The 20288-nt window shown below is 46.5% G+C and overlaps 2 protein-coding genes across 4 annotated transcripts in view; one reads left to right on the top strand and one right to left on the bottom strand.

Moving 5' to 3' along the window:
* On the top strand, positions 1–13208 carry ACP2 (acid phosphatase 2, lysosomal). Of its 3 annotated transcripts, XM_060159240.1 has the most exons (13): positions 1–140; positions 720–815; positions 1147–1233; positions 2118–2270; positions 2380–2478; positions 2558–2647; positions 3100–3232; positions 4026–4108; positions 4223–4329; positions 4417–4592; positions 6893–7628; positions 7721–7898; positions 8767–13208. In XM_060159240.1, exons 1-11 carry the CDS (start codon positions 27–29, stop codon positions 7024–7026), a joined length of 1272 nt encoding a protein of 423 aa, XP_060015223.1. In that variant the 5' UTR covers positions 1–26; the 3' UTR covers positions 7027–7628; positions 7721–7898; positions 8767–13208. The 3 variants fall into 3 exon arrangements, with proteins under 3 accessions (XP_060015223.1, XP_060015222.1, XP_060015224.1); XM_060159239.1 differs by having other exon boundaries at positions 6893–7898; XM_060159241.1 differs by having other exon boundaries at positions 3103–3232; positions 6893–7898.
* The window catches only part of DDB2 (damage specific DNA binding protein 2), a 21727-nt gene continuing 9364 nt past the window's right edge, over positions 7926–20288 (bottom strand). The window contains exons 4-10 of the mRNA XM_060159238.1: positions 12604–12749; positions 11232–11331; positions 10963–11140; positions 10492–10634; positions 8819–8983; positions 8627–8672; positions 7926–8325 (exon numbers count right to left, since the gene is read on the bottom strand). Coding sequence (XP_060015221.1) covers positions 8276–8325; positions 8627–8672; positions 8819–8983; positions 10492–10634; positions 10963–11140; positions 11232–11331; positions 12604–12749 — 828 coding nt within the window. The 3' untranslated portion in view covers positions 7926–8275. The remainder of the gene's footprint in view (positions 8326–8626; positions 8673–8818; positions 8984–10491; positions 10635–10962; positions 11141–11231; positions 11332–12603; positions 12750–20288) is intronic.

Genomic DNA, 20288 nt, shown 5'->3' on the forward strand with positions numbered 1-20288 from the left:
TCTTTGCTGCACAGACTACAGCGGTGATGGCGGGCAGACAGTTCGGCTGGAGCCGGATGGCTCTTCTCCAGCTCTTCCTTGGTGTTAACCTGATGGTGATGCCACCTACCCAGGCCCGGCGTCTGCGTTTCGTTACCTTGGTAATGAGATGGGGTCGCCAAGGGCTCGCCAGTGCTAGGAGGGCACCGGCCTGCGGGTGGAGGGATGGGCGGGGCTTTGCTGGGGTCTGGGGTCCATTGGAGGAGGAGCTGGTTTAAGAAGAGACGACCGGCCTGCGGGGTTGGAGGCCAGGGTTCGCAGTTTTTGTGAAGCTCTGGGGTATTTGGGAGGGCAGGGTGTACGGAGTTCAGTATTAGAGGATAGGTCGGGTGAGTCTGCCTTGGGACAGGGATGTAGCTGAATGGTAGGAGGCTCGCGAAGAAAACCTTTGGTGATTTTTTTTCCAGTTTCCCCCACCATCTGCATTGCTTTTATTTCTTTTCCTTTCCCACCTGTACTTTTGATTTTCCCAAGGTCTCCAGTGACATTGCTTAGCCAAGTTAGAACCTCTGGAACCTGGAGGAAGTTACTGACTTCTGAGTTGGGGTCTTTTGCAGTTGGTAGAGTTAAGGCTTCCCAGAGTGAGTGACGGCTCCTTCTCAACATGGGGCAGAGTTTGGCTCTGTGTCCACATCGAGGGGACCCTTCTGACCTGTAGGCTAACCATTTTCTTCCCTCAGCTGTACCGACATGGAGACCGTTCGCCAGTGAAGACATACCCCAAGGACCCCTATCAGGAAGACGAATGGCCCCAGGGATTTGGTCAGCTAACCAAGGTGGGTCAGAAGCCAGCTCTCTCTCAGGATGAGCTGTAGAATGAGTGACCTCTAGAGCAGGCTGCAGAGCTTGGGGCCTCACCAAACTGCCTTTTCCCATGTGGGTGCTCATTTTGACCACATTTCTTAATCTTACTTTCATCTGTGCCTAGATTAAAATGGGCATACATAATGCCATGCACAGTCGGCCACTTAATAAATGACTCCTGGTATCAGATTAATCCACTCCTACTTTCAACCAGGAACTTAGAAAGCAATAGTGGCTAGGCCCTGTGGTAATTGTGAGCCATCCCTTCCCTGTGGGCCTCTTAACCCTTGGGTTTGCCCACAGGAGGGGATGCTACAGCACTGGGAGCTGGGCCAGGCTCTGCGACAGCGCTACCATGACTTCCTCAACACCTCTTACCACCGGCAAGAGGTAAGGCTGGGAGTTCTAGAGGCAAGGGAAATGGGAAGTGCTGTTCTCACCCTCTGCCCTCAGGGAGACTACGGGTGAGGCTGGGCATGCCTCCCTCCATGCACTTTTAGTTACAGCACAACTACAGGACAAGACATGCAAGGGCTGTCTAAAACAAAACCCTAGAGGCTGAGTTGCCCCTGCTTGGCTTGGAGAGAGGCAAAAGTGATCAAGCATCCAAGCTGACTTAAGGATCTAGCAAAGTAGTTTCTGACTCTGTGAAGTAACTCAGGCTTTCCATCCAAGACACTTACTGAGCACCTGTTATGGGGCAGGCACTATGCTAGCATTGCACATAATGGTGCGCCATACAGAGCTGATCTTTGTGCCTAGATGTTGTTATTGTTTCCTTGAGGGCCAGCCGTATCCTGATCTTGCCCTTTCTCACAGCTTATTCCTCCCTTTTCACAAGCAAATATCTCTGTTCCTTATTTTATTTCCTCTCCTGGTCTCTAAGACAGTTATAAAGGGAGGTGTGATTGAAGGCAGTTTCTGCCCTTAAGGACCCAGGCCTAGACAGGGAAACAGGTGTCGTAATAAACCAGGCAAGCAGACAGACCTGAGAGCCTTGTTGACTAAGCACTTTGGACTGGGAGGGGCTTTGAACTAGAGCCATTCCCACAGGAGTTCTTCACAGATGGGGGACAGCTACGCCCCCAGCTGAGTGGCCCTTGGCTGGGAAGAGGGATGAGGAAGGCCAGAGAAGGGGAGAGGGCCAGATGCATGGTTGATTTATAATTTGCTAGGTGACCATCAAGAACAGAACCACCCCTGGAGCCCCAGTGAGGGGCCAGAGCTCTCCCACCCCGCTCCCACAGATGAGACTTATGTTGTCATCTCTGCAGGTTTATGTGCGAAGTACAGACTTTGACCGGACTCTCATGAGTGCTGAGGCCAACCTGGCTGGACTCTTCCCTCCCGACGGGATGCAGCGCTTTAACCCAAACATCTCTTGGCAGCCTATCCCCGTCCACACTGTGCCCATTGCCGAGGACAGGGTAAGACCAGCCAGCTCTTCCCTAGAGGTGGTGACAGGGACAATTCTGGCCGTTGGCCTGCTGATCCCCGACTCCTTCTCTGCCTCTGCTTCCCCGCTTTGGTCTGCAGCTGCTGAAGTTCCCATTGGGCCCATGTCCCCGTTTTGAACAGCTACAGAACGAGACCCGGCGGACACCGGAGTATCAGAATGAGAGTATTCAGAATGCAGTGAGTGGGGCTGAGGTGGAGGTCACCACACTGTCCTTTCCCCCAGGGCAGGACTGATCCCCTGATCCATTTTTCATAGCAATTTCTGGATATGGTGGCCAACGAGACAGGGCTTACGGACCTGACACTGGAGACCATCTGGAATGTCTACGACACACTTTTCTGTGAGGTGAGCTGGCTCAGGGTCCCCGGTGTGACCACTCTTCTCTCATACCTCGACAGGCCTAGGTGACCAGGCCAAGTAGAACACAGTGCCTGGACACCATGCTTACTGGGGAGGTCCAGGCAAGCCACCTCTTGTGAAACAAGGGAACTTCCCTCACGGGTGAAAAAGAACCTCAGAGTGGGAAATAGTTTATCAGTCGTCAGCAGTTCCTGCTTCTGTCCACCCAGAGCTCTCGTGGTATCTGACTCCATTCTGCTGAGTCACACTTCTCGCTCCCAAGCCTGCTTTCCTGTTCCCTGCAGCCTATGTCTCCTGGTTCCAGTCCCTCTGCCTCTCCTCTCCCTCCCCTCTCTCACACACACACACACAGGTACTGTCCCACGTGGGAAGAGAGCTGCTCTCCGGAGAGGCTCTGGCCTAGGCTGGGGAGCTAACCTGCCCGCTGCCGTACACAGCAGACACACGGGCTGGTCCTGCCGCCCTGGGCCTCGCCCCAAACCATGCAGCGTCTGAGCCGGCTAAAGGACTTCAGCTTCCGCTTCCTCTTCGGGATCTACGAGCAGGCAGAGAAGGCCCGGCTGCAGGGGGGTGAGTGACAAAAGCAGCATGTCACTCCTGTCAGAACCCTACAGCATTAGACATCTGCTACTGGGGGCTTCTTACATGCTTACTTCTCTGCCTGAGGTGTTCTCTGCTCTTTCAGAACCAGATCCCCCTAGTTATCCCGTCAGCCATCCAGTCTCCCCAGTTCTGCAGATACTTAGCATGTTTGTCACTGTGTGAGTGACCACAGTTAGGTTTTTGTGCTTTTCTGCCATTCATATCCTTAAGTTTCACCCATGTCAGAAGACCCTCCCTTCCCTCAAATGACTTCCTACCTCCAGAGGACCACCGGGGGCCACTCTGAAAGGACGCTGAGAGTAATACACCTCAGTTTCTTCATCTGAGCACCCAAGGGAGTGCAAGCTGCCAGACCTTTCCAACATCTAGAAAGTTTTCAGAGCCTACACATGACAGAGTTCCCCTGGCCTGGAGCCCCCATCCTGTGTGCTCTGAAGCAATCTTAAGTTTATATTTATTCCCAACTGGAGTAATTCTTCAAACATGGGCAGGGCCTCGTAGCTCCTTTATAAATAAATGGGCAGGTTTCCGCACCTGTGAGAAACATAGATATCTTGTTTTGTCTTGCTTCCTTCTGTAAATTTGGAAGTTATTAGAGAGCAGGGGCTGCTGTAGAGTTTGCGTGGTTCCCCTGAATCTAAAGCATTCTCTGTGCTGGTGATCAGACCCAGGACTGGCAGAGGGGGAGAGGACCTCAGATAGGTCTAGTCAGAAGACGGTGATGGCTGTAGCCACTGACACTGGGGACTCTCTCCTTCAGGAGTCCTGCTGGCTCAGATACGGAAGAACCTGACCCTGATGGCAACCACCTCCCAGCTCCCTAAGCTGCTGGTCTACTCTGCGGTAAGCTTCCACGGTCCCCAGTGTGCTGACGTCACGTAGGAGCTGGATCTCTCCTCTCTTCAGCGCCTGGGGGTGTGGGGGGCAGTGCTGATGGGGAGCCCTTCTCTCTTACAGCACGACACCACCCTGGTTGCTCTGCAGATGGCGTTGGATGTCTACAATGGTGAACAAGCCCCCTATGCGTCCTGCCACATATTTGAACTGTACCAGGAAGATACTGGGTGAGTGGAGCTATGGGTCTGCCCTGAGGAGAGGTGCTCACGTGGGGACTGTGGGCAGCTCCCATCTTGTCTCCTATCAACCCTCAGGAATTTCTCAGTGGAAATGTACTTTCGGAATGAGAGTAACAAGGCCCCCTGGCCACTGATCCTGCCTGGCTGCCCTCACCGCTGCCCGCTGCAGGACTTCCTTCGCCTCACAGAGCCTGTTGTGCCCAAGGATTGGCAGCAGGAGTGCCGGCTGGCAAGCAGTCCTGCAGACACAGGTGAGCTGCTGCCTGCCTCCATGCTGGCCGTGTCCCAGAACAGCTTACAATTCATATCCACAGGTCTCGAGAGAGCTGATGCACTTCCAGCCGTCCTGTTGCAGGGATGGCAGTCCTTTAGCCAGCTCAGACGCTGCATGGTTTGGGGCGAGGCCCATCCTATCCCTAGACAGTTAATTTCCCACCCTGAGACGTACTCCTCACCCTCAGGCAATGCCCCTCTTCTTATACTAAGAGAAAATAAAAGCAACCGGGAGAAAACTGTCTTGTCCTCCCACCACCAGGTGTTCCCGCTTACTCGCTGGTACAAGCCACCACTTGGAGCCAGCCTTTCCACTTACACTCTGGGTCCATCTCTTCTCACCTCCACACGGACCCCGGTGCTCAGTGTTACTGCTCTCCTGGATCAGTGTCATCTCAAAGCCTAAAAAAACCTCTTTGGCCCACGTCCTTCTCCAGCTGCCACTCCTTTTCTCTCTCCCCTTTTCGGGTGTAATCCTTCAAAGGGTTGCCTAGACTCTGGTGTCACTACCTCAGTGCCCATTCTCTCAGACTCACACTGGACAGTCTTATGTCACCTGCCACTCCATGGAAACCACTCTTGTCAAGGACCAATGACCTCCTCTTACCAAAGCCAGTGACCAATTCTTAGCTTCTCTCACCTCTCAGCAGCATTACAGAATCGATCACTCCTTCCTTAAACACTTCCTTGGCTTCTCTGGTTCTTCTCCTAACTCATAGGCAGCTTCCTTTACTAGCTTCTCCTCCCCACTAACCAGTGGATGGCCTAGGGCTCAGCCTCGCTCTTTCCCCATCCATGCCTGCTCCCAAGGTGAGCTTACCCAGCCTTATATTACCATCTCCATGCTAAGTTCTGTCTTTTTATGACTCACAGATTCATGACCTCTTCTCTGAGCTGCAGGTTCACATATCCAGCTGCTGACTTGAGGTCTCTACATGGATGTCAACTAAGGCATGTCACAGTTGAAGTCTAAATCCAAATGCTCAAAAATCAATCAATCCATCCAAATGCTCTCCCCCCAAATCTGCTCTTCCTCCAGGCTTCCCCACCTTAGTAAATGGCGCATTAGCCACCTAGGTGTATAGCATAACCCAAAGCGCTATTCTGAATACCCTCTTCCTCAGACCCCACCTCCAGACCACTAGCAGATCCTACCAGCCCAATCTTTGAAGTACACGCTCTTGCTCCCTAGCCCTGTCTGCCATCGTCTCTTGCCTGAAGTACTGAAAAGCTTCCTAACGTTCTTTCTGATTCTGTTCTTGGCTCTACCAGTGTTTCAGCACAACAGAGTTAATTTTTTTTAAACATAAATCAGTTCACATCGCTACTCTTCTCAGAATCTTCCAGTGGCTTCCCATTACATTTGGAATAAAACCCAAGTTCTTGGGCTTCCCTGGTGGCACAGTGGTTAAGAGTCCACCTGCCAATGCGAGGGACACAGGTTCGAGCCCTGGTCTGGGAAGATCCCACATGCCGCGGAGCAACTAAGCCCGTGCACCACAGCTACTTAGCCTGCGCTCTAAAGCCCGCAAGCCCCAGCTACTAAGCCGTGAGCCACAACTACTGAGCCCGTGCGCCTAGAGCCCGTGCTCCGCAACAAGAGAAGCCACTGCAATGAGAAGCCCGCGCACCACAACGAAGAGTAGCCCCTGCTCGCTGCAGCTAGAGAAAGCCCACATGCAGCAACAAAGACCCAACACAGCCAAAAATAAATAAGAAAAATAAATTAAAAAACAAAACAAAAACAAAAAACCCAAGTTCTTTACCATGGCCTCCAGGCCCTACTTGGTCTGGTCCTCTGCCCTCATCTCCTGTGCTTGTGTATTCTGCTCTAGTGATACTGACTTTCTTGCTGGTCCTAGAACATGCCAAGCAAATTCCCTTTTGCATTTGCTTCCCGTCCACCCACCCCACCCCCTGACCCCTGGCCTCAGGACACTCTTCTCTCAGATCTTTTGTATGTCTCAGTGACTCCAGGTCTCTGTTCAAATGGTCACTTTCTCAGTGACACCTTCCCTGACTGACCTACCTCTCCATCATTTCCCCCTTACCCTGCTTTGTTTTCCTTTATGGCATTTGCCACTAATCCATCATGTCTATCATTTGCCTGTCATGGCATCTCCTCTCCTAGAATGTAAAATCTACAAGGGAGACTTTGTCTTGGCCCTCTGTGATATCCCCATTGTAAGAACAGCACCTGGCATGTGGTAGGCACTCAGATATTTGCTGAATGAACACTGACATGACCTTTCTCTCGCCCTCCCTGCCCCGTGCCCAGAGGTGATCGTGGCCTTGGCTGTATGTGGCTCCATCCTCTTCCTTCTCATAGTGCTGCTCCTCACCGTCCTCTTCCGGATGCAGGCCCAGCCTCCTGGCTACCGCCACGTTCCAGACGGGGAGGACCATGCCTGACAACCACTCAGCCCCCTTCCCTCTGCCTCCTCGGGGAGGTGGGCTGGGCCTTGCTCCTGACTGTTGCTGCTCCCCAGCCCATGGACAGGAGACCCTGGGTTGGGCCTCCCTCTGGTCACCCCAGCCTAGATGAACAAGTTGGGCTCAGCTTGGCCTGTGGCACCTGTCACTCAGCATTCATGTGCCTGACGTTAACCAAGTACTATGCTGGACGCTGGCTTTCTCCAAACAGGATTTGCCTCCTGCATGCTCCCTTCTAAGGACCTGAAATGTAGACGAGTATTCAAGTTTCACTCAGGACCTAGGATAAAAAGGCTGAAGGAGTTGCCACTTGATCTACTTTGCCTCTCCATCAAGCCCTGCTCACTCTCTCTTCCAACCCAGAGTGTTTGGCAAATGGCCCAGAGGACACAGTCTTGCCTCTCAGTGCTTATTTTAGTGGGAAAAACTGCAAAACACTGGGGGTACAAACACTGGCCACCAAGGAACCAGATCACCCAAGAGCCAGCCAGCGAAGTTTTCCTTTGTCCAGCTGAAGCCACCATTAACTGGAGTCAGACATAATGCTTCCAGCATCTTTGTCACCCCTGCACCTTGAGCAGGTCGGAAGGATGTGGGTACTTGGGAGGGAGTCGGGGGAGGTGTGGGGGGGTGAGTTGTACAGAATCACGAAACTACTATCCCTCTCATCTAGGCTGGGATCTCCTGGGATCTGCCAGGGATCTCCAGCTGGCAGGTTGTGAGCTGAATAGCTCCTGACTGTGGCCCAGAATAGGGCTGAGACAGCTTCCAGAGAATGAAGGTTTTGGACTCTTAGTGCTGTTTTCTGTGCCTTTTCTTCATTTTGGGGACCTGAGAAGCCCTTTGACCAGGTCAGTGCTGGAAGACCCACTCAGAAGCTCAGTCGGGTATGGTTTTATTGGCCATGTGAATAGTGAACACAAATCGAAAACCACTACCTGATCCTCTGCCACTGCATGTCAGAGAGGAGAAAAGAGAAGCTTGGCTCCAGGCTAGATATAGCAAGGACCCTTGGGGCAGCTGGGTCGCCAACTCTGGAGTTTCTGGAGCTACGTCCAGAACAGTACATGCCAGTGTCCCAGTCCCAGTGTCGCAGTCCCAGTGCCCCTGCTCCAACCCTAAGGACTCGGATACCTCTGGCCCTTTAACACAAAGCCGCCTCTTCTCGCAGAACTTGTTCCCATGGGGCTCCAAGCCCTTGCTTGGCCCCCACCTTCATTAATGTCTCTCATTTACGCTTCCCAGCTTCCTCCTGGCTCCAAATGAGAATGTGATAACCTAGGAGGAGTGAGACCAGTCTGACTCGCACCGTCCATTATCAGCCTCTGAAAACTTGGGGCTGGCGTGGGGAACCTAGGACTTGGTAAGGAGATACCAGGAAACTGGGCAGCAGCCAGGCATTGCTGTGACCAAGACAAAACAAGAGGGATGGAGGGCCTAGGCCAAAGAGCCCGCTGTCCCCTGGTCATCATCTTTACTGACTACGACCCTGGGGTGAATGGAGCAGCACTAAGCTGAGGTTAACCTGCCCTGAACCTTGGGGAGTAGGGTGGGCTTTACCAGCCTGAGATTCACTCACCCATCACAGAGGCCAGTGTGTCCCCCATGGGATTGAACTCATTGAGCTGCAGAGACAAGGGGATAAGCATGAGGAGGGAATGAGGGTACTGGGAGAAGGGCACATAAGGATTAATTTCTGGTCATTTTTGATCCAATAAGGTAAGGTGAATCCCTGCTTCCTCCCATTATTATTTGAGGGCCCAAGCCTCACCGACATGATACCAGAAGATTCTGGGTCATACAGCTGATACATCATCTTTCCTGAGCTTCCGTCAAACACATCGATCGTCCTTAATTCATGGGAGGTACAACTTTTGAAATTAGGATCTGGGTATCGGCCCACGACAATGAGGTTGTACCGAGGATGCCAGGTTGCCTAGGAGATGGAGAGGCAGGTCACAAGAGTAAACGCAGAACACTGTCAAGAGGGACATCAAAAGTATCTTTGCCACTAACAACACTTGTTAATACAACTGCCAACAATTTAATAATGGAGATAAGACCTACATGAAACAACAGGAATGGTTTTCAAGTGCGTGCACATCTACCGTTGCAAATTTAAAATCCCCAGCTGGCCTCCCTGACCCTTAGGACACCTTCAGGCCTTCTCTCTCCTTTGCATTTCCTGAGATCATACCAACTGATAAATGTTTTAACATCAGCCCGACCCAGACATGAACCAAAGAGGTAAGCCTACAAACAAAGCGCAAAGCCTCCGGTAAGCAAAACCAAATAGGACCTAATAAGTTCTGAAGTAATCCCACTACTCTCCCTCCTCCATCAATGTCAATGAGTTGAGTAGAAAATGGCTAGTGACTGAAAAAGGGGAGGACACCTGTGTTCCTCAGATCACCCTGCTCAAAACAAATCTGGCAGCTATTGGAATGACAGAACTTGATGGGATTTTCCCAAGAAAGCTTTTCAAGGAAGTTCTGAAGGAGAAAAGACATGGTTAGCAGGAAGGAAGAAGTGCTACCGGCAGTGGCTTGGAAATAAGTCACAAACAAGTCACACCTGGGATGCTGCTGGTTGGGCTGGCTGGACACAAAGTGGGAGATAAGGAAGGAAGGATCAACGGGGAACACCAACTGCTAAAGGACCCTGATGTTACTGAGAGCTTGGATTTGATTTGAGGTACGTGGGGGCCACTCTAATACCAGGTCATCACAGTTTACTGAGTACTTACTAGGCGCTAAGCATGTTGCCACGTGCTTTAAGTATAAGGATTTATCCTCACAACCACCTTGTCAGGCAGATACCATTATTCGCTTTTTATAGACCAGGAACCTGGGATCCAAAATTTGAGTCATTTGCTCAAGGATTCTAACCCCGGGGGTGTCCGCCTGCCTGAACTATGCTATACTGACTAGAGAAGTACAGGCATGAGATCTGGAGGTCTGAAGAGGGGCTGTGGTTCTAGGAAAGAATATATACTAGTAAAGCAGAAGGACTGGCAGAGTTCAGACTGCTTGGGGCATGAGCAGGAAAGAATCACAGGACTTGAAGACTGTAAGCCTTAGGGACTGAGGCCAGAGAAGCCGTTAATGAGGCCTAAGATTAGCTTGCAGATCAGCTGCACACACAGGTAACTGAGACTAAGGGCAGAACCGAGGGTTAGGATCTCAGAAAGTGCCCACAGTGAGATCTGGGCTGCGTGGAAAAAACTCAGGGAAATAAGCTTATCAAAGAGACATGAAGAAAACTCAGCAAAATGGGATCACAGAGCTGGACAAAAGGTGCAGAGAGAGCCAGAGAATAAGAGATTGCTTTGTGTCAGCACAGGAAGAGGTCTAGCATTGAAGGCTTCTGTATCTGCCCCCTTCTCCCCACCCTGGTAGACCTGATCCATCCCACGATCACAGCTCCCTTCCCTCCATTACTTACCTTGATGGGTGTCAGGTGCTGAAAGTGGCGATGAGGGTGTGGGATCAGGCTTGGGGGGCAGTCCCACTGGGAGGCAGAGTAAACACGGATCTCACTCTTCTGGTCAGTGGTCAGGAGCTGGGCACCGTCGGGACTGAAATGAGCTGGCAAAGTGAAAAGCCCCTGAGCTCAGGGAACCACGGGCCCCCTGTTGTCCTGGCCCTCACAGGCCTCTTGCACGGGCACCCTCCCTCCCTCTCCTTTCTAGAGACAGGTGGAAGGGAGGTGAATCTGGGCTGCGAACAAAAACATCCTAGAGGCTCAGCAGCTGATACGAGCAGCTAGAGTCAGAAAGGCTTCAGGACTTCAGCTTGGCCGATGCTATCAGGGGTATAAAGGTTTGGCCTAGTGGCTTCTACACTTTGAGGGAAAACCCCTGAAGCGGTCGGGTCAGCAGGGTCTGCAGGAAGGACGAGGTCTGGTATATCACACCTGCGTTGACGGGATGCCTGTGCAGCAGCGAGTAGAGAAAGCTGGATTTCCCTCTAACCTGGCGCAGGTCCCAGATTTTCACTGTTTGATCTACGGAGGCTGTGGCCAGGAACCAATCACAGCACGGGTTCAAGGCCACGTGGGTCACTTTCTTTTTGTGCATTCTCAGATTCCAAAGCTGCAGAGAGAGCTCGGTTCAGGTGGGGGGTGCAGAACCGAGGCTGGGGGTCAGGGAGGGAAGGGGAGGACCTAGGCTCCAGAGAACGCACCTCCCTGCCGTCCATGTTCAGCAGGATCACGTTCCCCACGTTATCTCCTGTGACCACCACTCGGCTTCTGACAGACACATCCAGGCTGCAAAACCAGAAGCTGGAGGGAGAGACTGTGCTGTAAGATTCTTGGGGACAGAGGCAAGTTCCATTTATTCACTGTTGCAGCTCACGTATATTAGACAGTCAATAAATATTTGTTGAATGAATGAATAACTTGTCGTGGACTCCCAGTGAGGAGCACTCAGACTTGTCTACCATCCCCACAGAGGTTATGGGGGTGGTGGGGCTCAGAAACTTGTCCAGTTACTGCTGGGCCCAGGATCCTCAGCTACTCAGAGTCCCTGAAGCAGCCAAACCCAGAGCCATAACGCAGGTCCCCAGGCGGGCTTGCCCTCTTCAGCCCTGGGTCCTGAGGAAGACTCAGGTATTGCTTTCTCCCTTCACCCTCCACCCTTGGTCGGGCCAAAGGAGATGTGACACACCAAACAGGGACTGCCCAGCTCTGTTCCTCACAGCTGGCTAGAAAGGAACTTCTGCCCCCTTCTGAGCATTCAGGGGGAAAGGCACACACAACTCAGAAGCTGTATCTTGCTCTTTTGTCCCTCAGACTACATGATGTGAAGAGATGGGGTTGGAGGGTGCTTCAGGGATCCTGATACCCGGCCAGGAGAGCTCAGATTCACATTTTTTTCCCTCAAATCCTTGCTACACTGCCTTTTGCATCCCTTGTAAACATCTTTCAGGGGGAGGGCTTCTTGTGGAAGAGTAAGTCTATTCTATCACCTGTCCTATTGCTCCTGTATTTCTTACCCCTGTGGGGCAGCCCAGTGCTAGTTAGACCCCCACACCCCCAAATACTTAGGAAGCAGAGTCATGTCTCTGACTAGAAATCAAAGTGACAAGCATTTTGTAATTTCTCCAGCCACTTGCTCTTGGGGAGTCCAAAGTGCTTTATGGACATGATTATATCCATTTAAGCTTCCATCAAGGAACTGGTCAGGTCATTACATCCCAGTGAATGCAAGGAATGGAATCTTAAGTTCTTCATTCCTGGTCCAGGCTTTAAGTGGCTTTCTAGGCAAATGCCATGTTGACTTGTCCAGTGAGAATCAAGGTCTAGTCTAATACAGGAATGACTGACAGAAGAGCTGAAGCTCCAGAACCGCTCCCTGAAGCAGTAACCCACCTGGCCCAGAGTAAGAGCAGCTAAAGAAAAAGTCTGAGAAAGAGAGGGAAACGTGGAAAGGAGCTAACACCTTTCCTTTCTTCCCCGTGCCAGGTTTGGGTGAAAGAAATGGGACCTGGATGCTCTCGCCAGAACTACACCGAGAGCCTAGAAGCCCTTTCCCCTCTGAGTTAAACTACTCACTTGCAGGTGCCTGAGCTGGCAAAAACTCGGAGAGTGTTGCCTTTAAAGTCTTGCAGCCTAGTTGTTCCCTCCATTGAGGAGGTGAAAAACTGGTTGGTATTGAGAGGGTTAAACTTCAGCCCAGTGATGCTCCCTCCAGCTCCAATCTAACACAAGGAAGAAAAAAGCCAGTGAGTGACAACGGCTCAGGAAGAGGACCAGGCCTGGGTGCACATACTCCGCTCAGACACAAGAGCCAGCCAGACTGCACTTGGGGCCAGGCCAGCTTAGATGCCTGGACAGTAGGATGCTCTCCACAGTACTGTTTCTTAAGGTTTTAGTTTTAATTTCATACTTTTTAATTAACATACAGTAAATTTGTTGTTTTTGGTATACAGTTCTATGAATTTTAACACACGTATAGATTTGCATAACCACCACCAAAATTAGGGTGCAGGACAGTTGTGTCACTTCCCCCAAAATCCCTTGTGCTCTCCCATTGTAGTCCCATCCTCCCCCCGACTCCTATCCCCTGGCAACCACTGATCTGTTCTCCATCACTATACAGTTGTTTTGCCTTTGACAGACTGTCATATAAATGAATTATACGGTATGCAGCCTTTTGAGACTGGCTTCTTTCATTTCACTCAGTGTAATGCCCCTGAGTTTCATCCAACTTGCTGTCTGTATCTATAGTTCATCCCATTTTATTGCTGAGTATTCCATTGTGTGAATGTACCATAATCTGTTTATCATATAACTGCTCTTTTCAGAAGAGCTTCAGCTTGGAACAGTGGCTGGGTTAGGAGGGCTGATGTCAGACCTGAGCTCCTTCCTGTTTTTTCCAGACATCTCAGACAATGATGATGAAAATAATCATGACATCAGTAGCATAACCTTATTAAGTGTTTATTATATATCAAGCACTGTTTTAAGAACTTTACATCCTCAAGGCTCTTCCTCCACTTCTCCCGTATGCTGTTGCTATCCCAGCCTTAGTTCTACAAGGCCTCTTACACAACATCCACTTAACTCAATCAGCATACTAACTGGTACTTTCCATTCCCTCTCTAAAACATTCTGATGCCCATGGTTCACCAAACCCTGCTGCTATATGATAATCTGCTCCCACTAGCTGAGTTCTATGCTTACGAAGGGTTAGTTGTGTTTGTTCTTAAACCTATGTATGCCAGTTGTAGTTTGTATTGTAATCATGTAATTTAATTTACATGATGTGATTTATTAAACATCTAAACTTTAAACACTTAAAACATTTCATCAAACGTAATTTAATTAAACTGATGAAATATGTGCAAAAAGAAAGACTATTGTTATTTCTATGAAATCCATATGAACACTTTGGAAAAACTAGATTAAAATGATTTGCTAAAAAAAATGATTTGCTAAAAATAATAGTTGTTGAATTAAGCATGGGTGAGATACTTATAAACAATTAGGGTGGGAAACAGTAATAAAAATTTAAAAAGAATCTGCAATCAGATTGCTCCACAACTAATTTTAAATTATGTCTCCACTTTTGGGGAATGGAAACTAGACCCTATAAAAAAGGCATTATGGATATGGTTTATGTAAGACCAGGTGAACCCTAATCAGTGAACACTTACTCCAAGAAAAGGACTGGCCCTATGTCAAAGCGTTAGTAATAAACACATGTAAACAGTTTAAGGTAAAACGCATGAGCGTTCTAGCAAGGGTGGGCTAAATGGTTATGACCAACTCTTGCACTGAGAAGGACTAACCAAACCTGGACAAAATATGAAAAAGAGATACGTTTGAGACTTCCAATTCCAGTGATGGTGGGTTAGCTGGTGTCAGGCCAACCTTCTGTCAAGAAAAACTAGAAAAGACAGAAAAAATACATGTTTTCAAAGGAAAGTCTGAAGTCAACGAAGAGCTATCAAGGCATCAAGGACTTGAAGTCCAGCCTCCTAGAGAGAAGAGAAGCAGAGAGGTACGCCTGACATTTCGATGCTGCTTTTCCTCTTGAGTCGTATGCAGATAAGAAAGTGGTGGCTGAGAAGCTGAAGAGAGGTTCTGTCCGTCTCAAGAGGGGCAAAAACTGGAGTTCAGACCTGTCAAGGAGGAGAGGTCTTGGAAAAAACCCAGCTTTTAGCTAGGATCCACGAAACCCTAAAAATAAGAGCAAACTGGAAACAGACCATCCCTCACAAAGACTGAAGTCCAGATTCAAATCATTTCAATCGCTGATCAGATTAAGATGGTCTGATTCCACCTGACCTGCCTGCCAGAGGAAAGAAATTCTTTCTGGAGGAAAATAACAGCACTCAAAACTTCAAATTATATCTCTACAAGTTTTTATATGCAATATTTGGCATCAAATCTAAAATTATCCAGAATATCAAATAACCAATAACTAAGAGAAAAAACAATAGTTGAAAGACACTCACAGGAGATCCAGGTATTGGTGCTATTAGACACAGGCTTTAAAATAATTGTAATTAGTATACATTTAAAAAATAGACCTAATTTAAAAATGGACAAAGGGAATTCCCTCGCGGTCCAGTGGTTGGGACTTGGCACTTTCACTCCCGTGGCCCAGGGTTCAATCTCTGGTTGGGGAACTAGATCTGGCAAGCTGCACAGTGCAGCCAAAAAAAAAAAAAAATGGACAAAGGATTTCAACAGACATTTCTCCAAAGAAGATATACAAATAGTCAGTGGCACATGAAAAGATGCTCAACATCATGAGTCATCAGGGAATTGCAAATCAAAACCACAATGAAATACTATTTCACATCCACTAGGATGGCTATAATCAAAAAGACAATTACAAGTGTTGTAAGACAGCCTATGGAATGGGAGAAAATACTGCAAACTATATATCTGATCAGGGGTTAATATTAACAATATATAAGGAACTCGGACAGCTCAATAGCAAGAAAACAATCTGATTAAAAATGGGCAAAGGATTTGAATATACATTTTTCCAAAGACTATATACAGATGGCCAACAGGTATATGAAAAGGTGCTCAACATCACTAATCATCAGGGAAATGCAAAACTACAATGAGATATCACCTCACACCTGTTAGAATGACTATTATCAAAAAGAAAAGTGATAACAAGTGCTGGCCAAGATGTGGAGAAGAGGGAACTCTTGAATACTGTTGACGGGAATGTAAATTGGTAGAGGCATTATGGAAAATAGTATGGAGTTTCCTCAAAAAATTTAAAATAGAACTACCATATGATCCAGTAATTCCATTTCTGGGTGTATATCAAAAGGAAATGAAATCAGTTTCTCAAAGAGTTCTGTCCTCCTGTGTTCACTGCAGCATTATTCACAATTGCCAAGATATGGAAACAACTTAAGTGTCTGCTGATGAATGAATGGATAAAGAAAATGTGGTATGTGTGTGTGTATAATGGAATATTACTCAGCCTTAAAAAAAAGGAAATCCTGCCATTTGCAACAACATGGATGAACATGGAGGACGTCAGACACAGAAAAACAAATACTGAATGATCTCAATTTCATGTGCAATCTAAAAAAGTCAAACTCACAAAGGCAGAGAGTAGAATAGTGGTTGCCAGGGGCTGGGGTGGGGGGAGGGGAATGGGGAGATGTTTGTCAAAGGGTACAAAGTTTCAGTTATTCTTGAGATCTAATGTACAGCATGGTGACTATAGTTAATATACTGTACTGTATACTTGAAATTTTCTGAGTAGATAAGTGTTCTCAGCACGCATGCACGCATGCACACACACAAAAAACTATGTAAGGTGATGGATGTTAATTAGCTTGATGGTGTAATCACTTCACAGTACATACATGTATTAAAACATCATGTGGTACACCTTAAATATGTACAATTTTTGTCAGTTAAGTGTTGGTGAGGATGTGGAGGAACTGAAGCCCTCCTACATTGCTGGTGGGAAAGTGAAATGGAGCAGTTGCTTTGGCAAACAGGCAATTCCTCAAAAAATTAAACATAGAGTTACCATATGACCCAGGAGATATATACACCCAAGAGATATATACTCAACAGAAATGAATATGTTGATGTAAAAACTTGTATGCAGATATTCATAGAAGCATATTCATAATGATAGTTAAAAAAGCTAAATATCAATGACTCAAACATCCATCTCAAGGAGCTGTAAAACAAACAAGAAGCTAAAACCAAAGAAAGTAAAAAAAAAGAACAGAAATTAATGAAATAAAACAAATACACTGTGGAAAGAATCAACAAAGCCAAAAATTGGTGCCATGAAAAGACTAATGTAATTAAATTGATAAATCCCTGGTGAGAATGACCAAACAAGAAGGCACAAATAATCAATTTAATGAATGGAAAAGATTATCAATATACATCTTAGACATTTTAAAAGATAATAAGAGGACATCATAAACAATCTTTTGCCAATAAATTTGAAAACTTAGAGTTAATAGTCAAATTCCTAGAAAAGTACAAACTTGCCAGACTGACAGAAGATGAAAAAGAAAAATCTGAATATGCTGGTATCTATTAAAGAAATTGAGTCACAACTAAAAACTTTCTTGCAAAGTAAATTCCAGATCCTAATGGCTTCAGTGGTGAATATACTAAATATTTAAGGAAGAAACAATCTTTTTTTTTAAACTTTATTTTCAAACTATCTCAAACTCATAGAAGAGTTGCAAGAATAGCAAAAGGAACTGTTTTTCCGGAACCATTTGATAATAAATTGCCAACATGATGTCCCATCACACTCGAATACTTTATTGTGTACTTCCTACAAGAATACTCTCTGACATAGCCACAGTAAAACCGTAAAACCACCAAAACTTAGTGGTATCTAAAGTAGTTCAAGCTCATAGAAGCAGAAAGTAGAACTGTGGTTGCCAAAGGCTGGAGGGAAGGGGAAATGGTGAGTTGTTATTCAGTGGGCACAGTTTCAGTTTCACAAGATGAAAAAGTTCTAGAACTCTGTTGCAAAACAATGTGAATATAGTGTTAGTGCACTGAAAAATGGTTCAGATGATACATTTTGTGTTATGTGCTCTTCCCACAGTTTTTAAAAGAAGCAGTATCACTTGCTAGAAATATAACTGTAAAGGTAAGAGTGAAAAAAATAACATTTAAATGAAAAAATCGACTATAACTAATAAACCAAAACAAACAAAAAACAGTGTAGTTTACCACATTAATAGAATAGAGGAAGAAAATCATTGCTGACCTCAAGAGACAAAAAAGTATTTGATGAAATTCAATTATAATTCACGATAAGAGCTTCTGGCAAACTATGAATAAAAGAGGAACTTAATCTGATAAAAAGTATTTAAAAACAAGTTTTAAAAACAAACAAGCTCTTAGGTATATACACAAAAGAACTGAAAACAGTTCTAACAAAAACTTGTACATGAACATTCATGGCTAACAGCAAAAGGCAGAAACAATCCAAATGTCCATCAACAGATGAATGACAAAACAAAATTTGGTGTATTCATACAATTGAATATTATTCAACTACAAAAAGGATAACATGGTTGAACCCTGAAAACATTATGCTAAGTGAAAGGAGTCAGACCCCAAAGGACAAATATTTATTGTATGATTCCACTTATATGCAGTACCTAGAATAATCAAATTCAGAGACAGAAAACAGATTAGTAGGGCTGAGGGGAGGGGTAATAGACAGTCATTGTTTAATGGGTACAGAGTTTTGGCGATGAAAAAGTTCTGGAGATGGATATTGATGATGGTTGCACAACAATGTAAATGTACTTAGTACCACTGAGTTGTATGCTTTAAAATGGTAATTTTCATGTTATGTATATCTTATCACAATAAAAAGTAGCAGAAACCTTGTTTAATGACAAAAAATAAAAGCCTTCTATAATCAAGAATAAGACAAGGGGCTTCCCTGGTGGCACAGTGGTTGAGAGTCCGCCTGCCGATGAGAGGACACAGGTTCGTGCCCTGGTCCGGGAGGATCCCACATGCTGTGGAGCGGCTGGGCCCGTGAGCCATGGCGGCTGAGCGTGTGCATCTGGAGCCTCTGCTCCACAGCGGGAGAGGCCACAACGGTGAGAGGCCCGCATACCGCAAAAAAAAAAAAAAAAGAATAAGACAAGGATGTCTGTTATAGCCAACATTCAACAAAGTAGTAGAGGTCTTAGCCAATGGAATAAGGCAAAAAAAGAAGTGAAAAAATGGTAAAGTGAGAATTCAAACTCTCATTTATTTGTAGATGACAAAACTGTGTAGGAAAAAAATTTAAATCCTCAGAGAAACTATTAGAATTAGTTAAGTATGAATTTCTACTTCCAGCTATGATGGAGTGTCAGAAACCAGATATATCCTCCTGCCTTACACAACTAAAAAAAAATGAAAAAATACATGAAATGAGTTTTCAGACATTGGGCAACAGGCAGCACAAGACAAGAGGGCAAGAAATGAGGTAGCCCTGCAATTGTCCCAGCTTCCTGCTTGGAAAGAGTATCCAGGCTGCAGCACAGGGAGAGAGGACCCAAACAGCCTAATAGTCTCATTAAGCTGAGGTGACAAGTTGGGAAAGCCAACAAGGCAAGAATTTGTGGGGCAAAATGCTGGAGGGGGAGATATACAGAGAGAGCATTCTGGAGATTTTCAGAGGGGTCCCCTCAGGCCTTGGAGTAAATATTGTTGGGTAAATATGTATAAGGAAACTACATAAGGCTGAGGTAAAACCACGAGAAGTGAGTAGAAGGAGAAATCCTCAGAACAGTCTGTATTCTCACCATCCAGAATGAAAAAATTCTTAATATACAGAACATTGAGTAGAGTCCTCAGAAGGGTACTGCCTCAGGGTGAGGTCAACTCACATCTAAACTACAGGCTGCCTTAGACCCATGCTAACTGGAGGAGGTTGAATAATGGTCCCCCAAGATGTCCATGCCCTGATCCCTGGAACCTGTGAATATTACTTTAGATGACAAAGGGACCATTTTTAAAGCAGCCAAAAGAAAAAATGAAAAATCACATGAAGAGGAACATAAGAATGAGAGCAAACTTTGCATCAGAAATTATCTTTAAAGTACTAAAAGAAAAAAAAAAGTCCTATGAACCTAGAATTCTATACCCAGCAAAATTACCTTCAAAAAAAAAAAAAAACACGGAGGGGGGGCAAAATAAAGACGTTCTCAGACAAACAAAAGGAAAAAAAGCATCACCAACCGACCTACATGACAGGAAACGTTAAAGGAATCTCTTCAAGCAGAAAGAAAATGGAAAATGTTACCAAAAGGAAGTCTGGATCATACAAAGGAATGAAAAGCCCTGGAGATGGCAAATACGTGGGTAAATATTGAAGTTTTTTCTCATTTAAAAAATATCTTGGGACTTCCCTGGGTCCAGTGGTAAAGCATCCACCTTCCAATGCAGGGGACACAGGTTCGATCCCTGGTTGGGGAACTAAGATCCCACATGCCACGGGGCAACTAAGCCCGTGCGCTGCAACTACAGAGCTCGTGCGCCTCAACGAGAGAGCCTGCCTGCTGAAAACTAAAGAGCCCATGTGCTCTGGAGCCTGAGCACCACAACTAGAGAGAAGCCAACGTGCCACAACAGAGCCCGCACTGCAATGAAAGATCTCGTGTGCCTCAACGAAGATCCCGCATGCCCCAATTAAGTCCTGACGCAGCCAAAAATAATAATAAAGTAAATATTAAAAAAAAATAAAAATTAAAAAAATATCTTTA

Source organism: Lagenorhynchus albirostris, chromosome 9 (genome assembly GCF_949774975.1).
Source record: "Lagenorhynchus albirostris chromosome 9, mLagAlb1.1, whole genome shotgun sequence".
Classification (NCBI taxonomy): Eukaryota; Metazoa; Chordata; class Mammalia; order Artiodactyla; family Delphinidae; genus Lagenorhynchus; species Lagenorhynchus albirostris.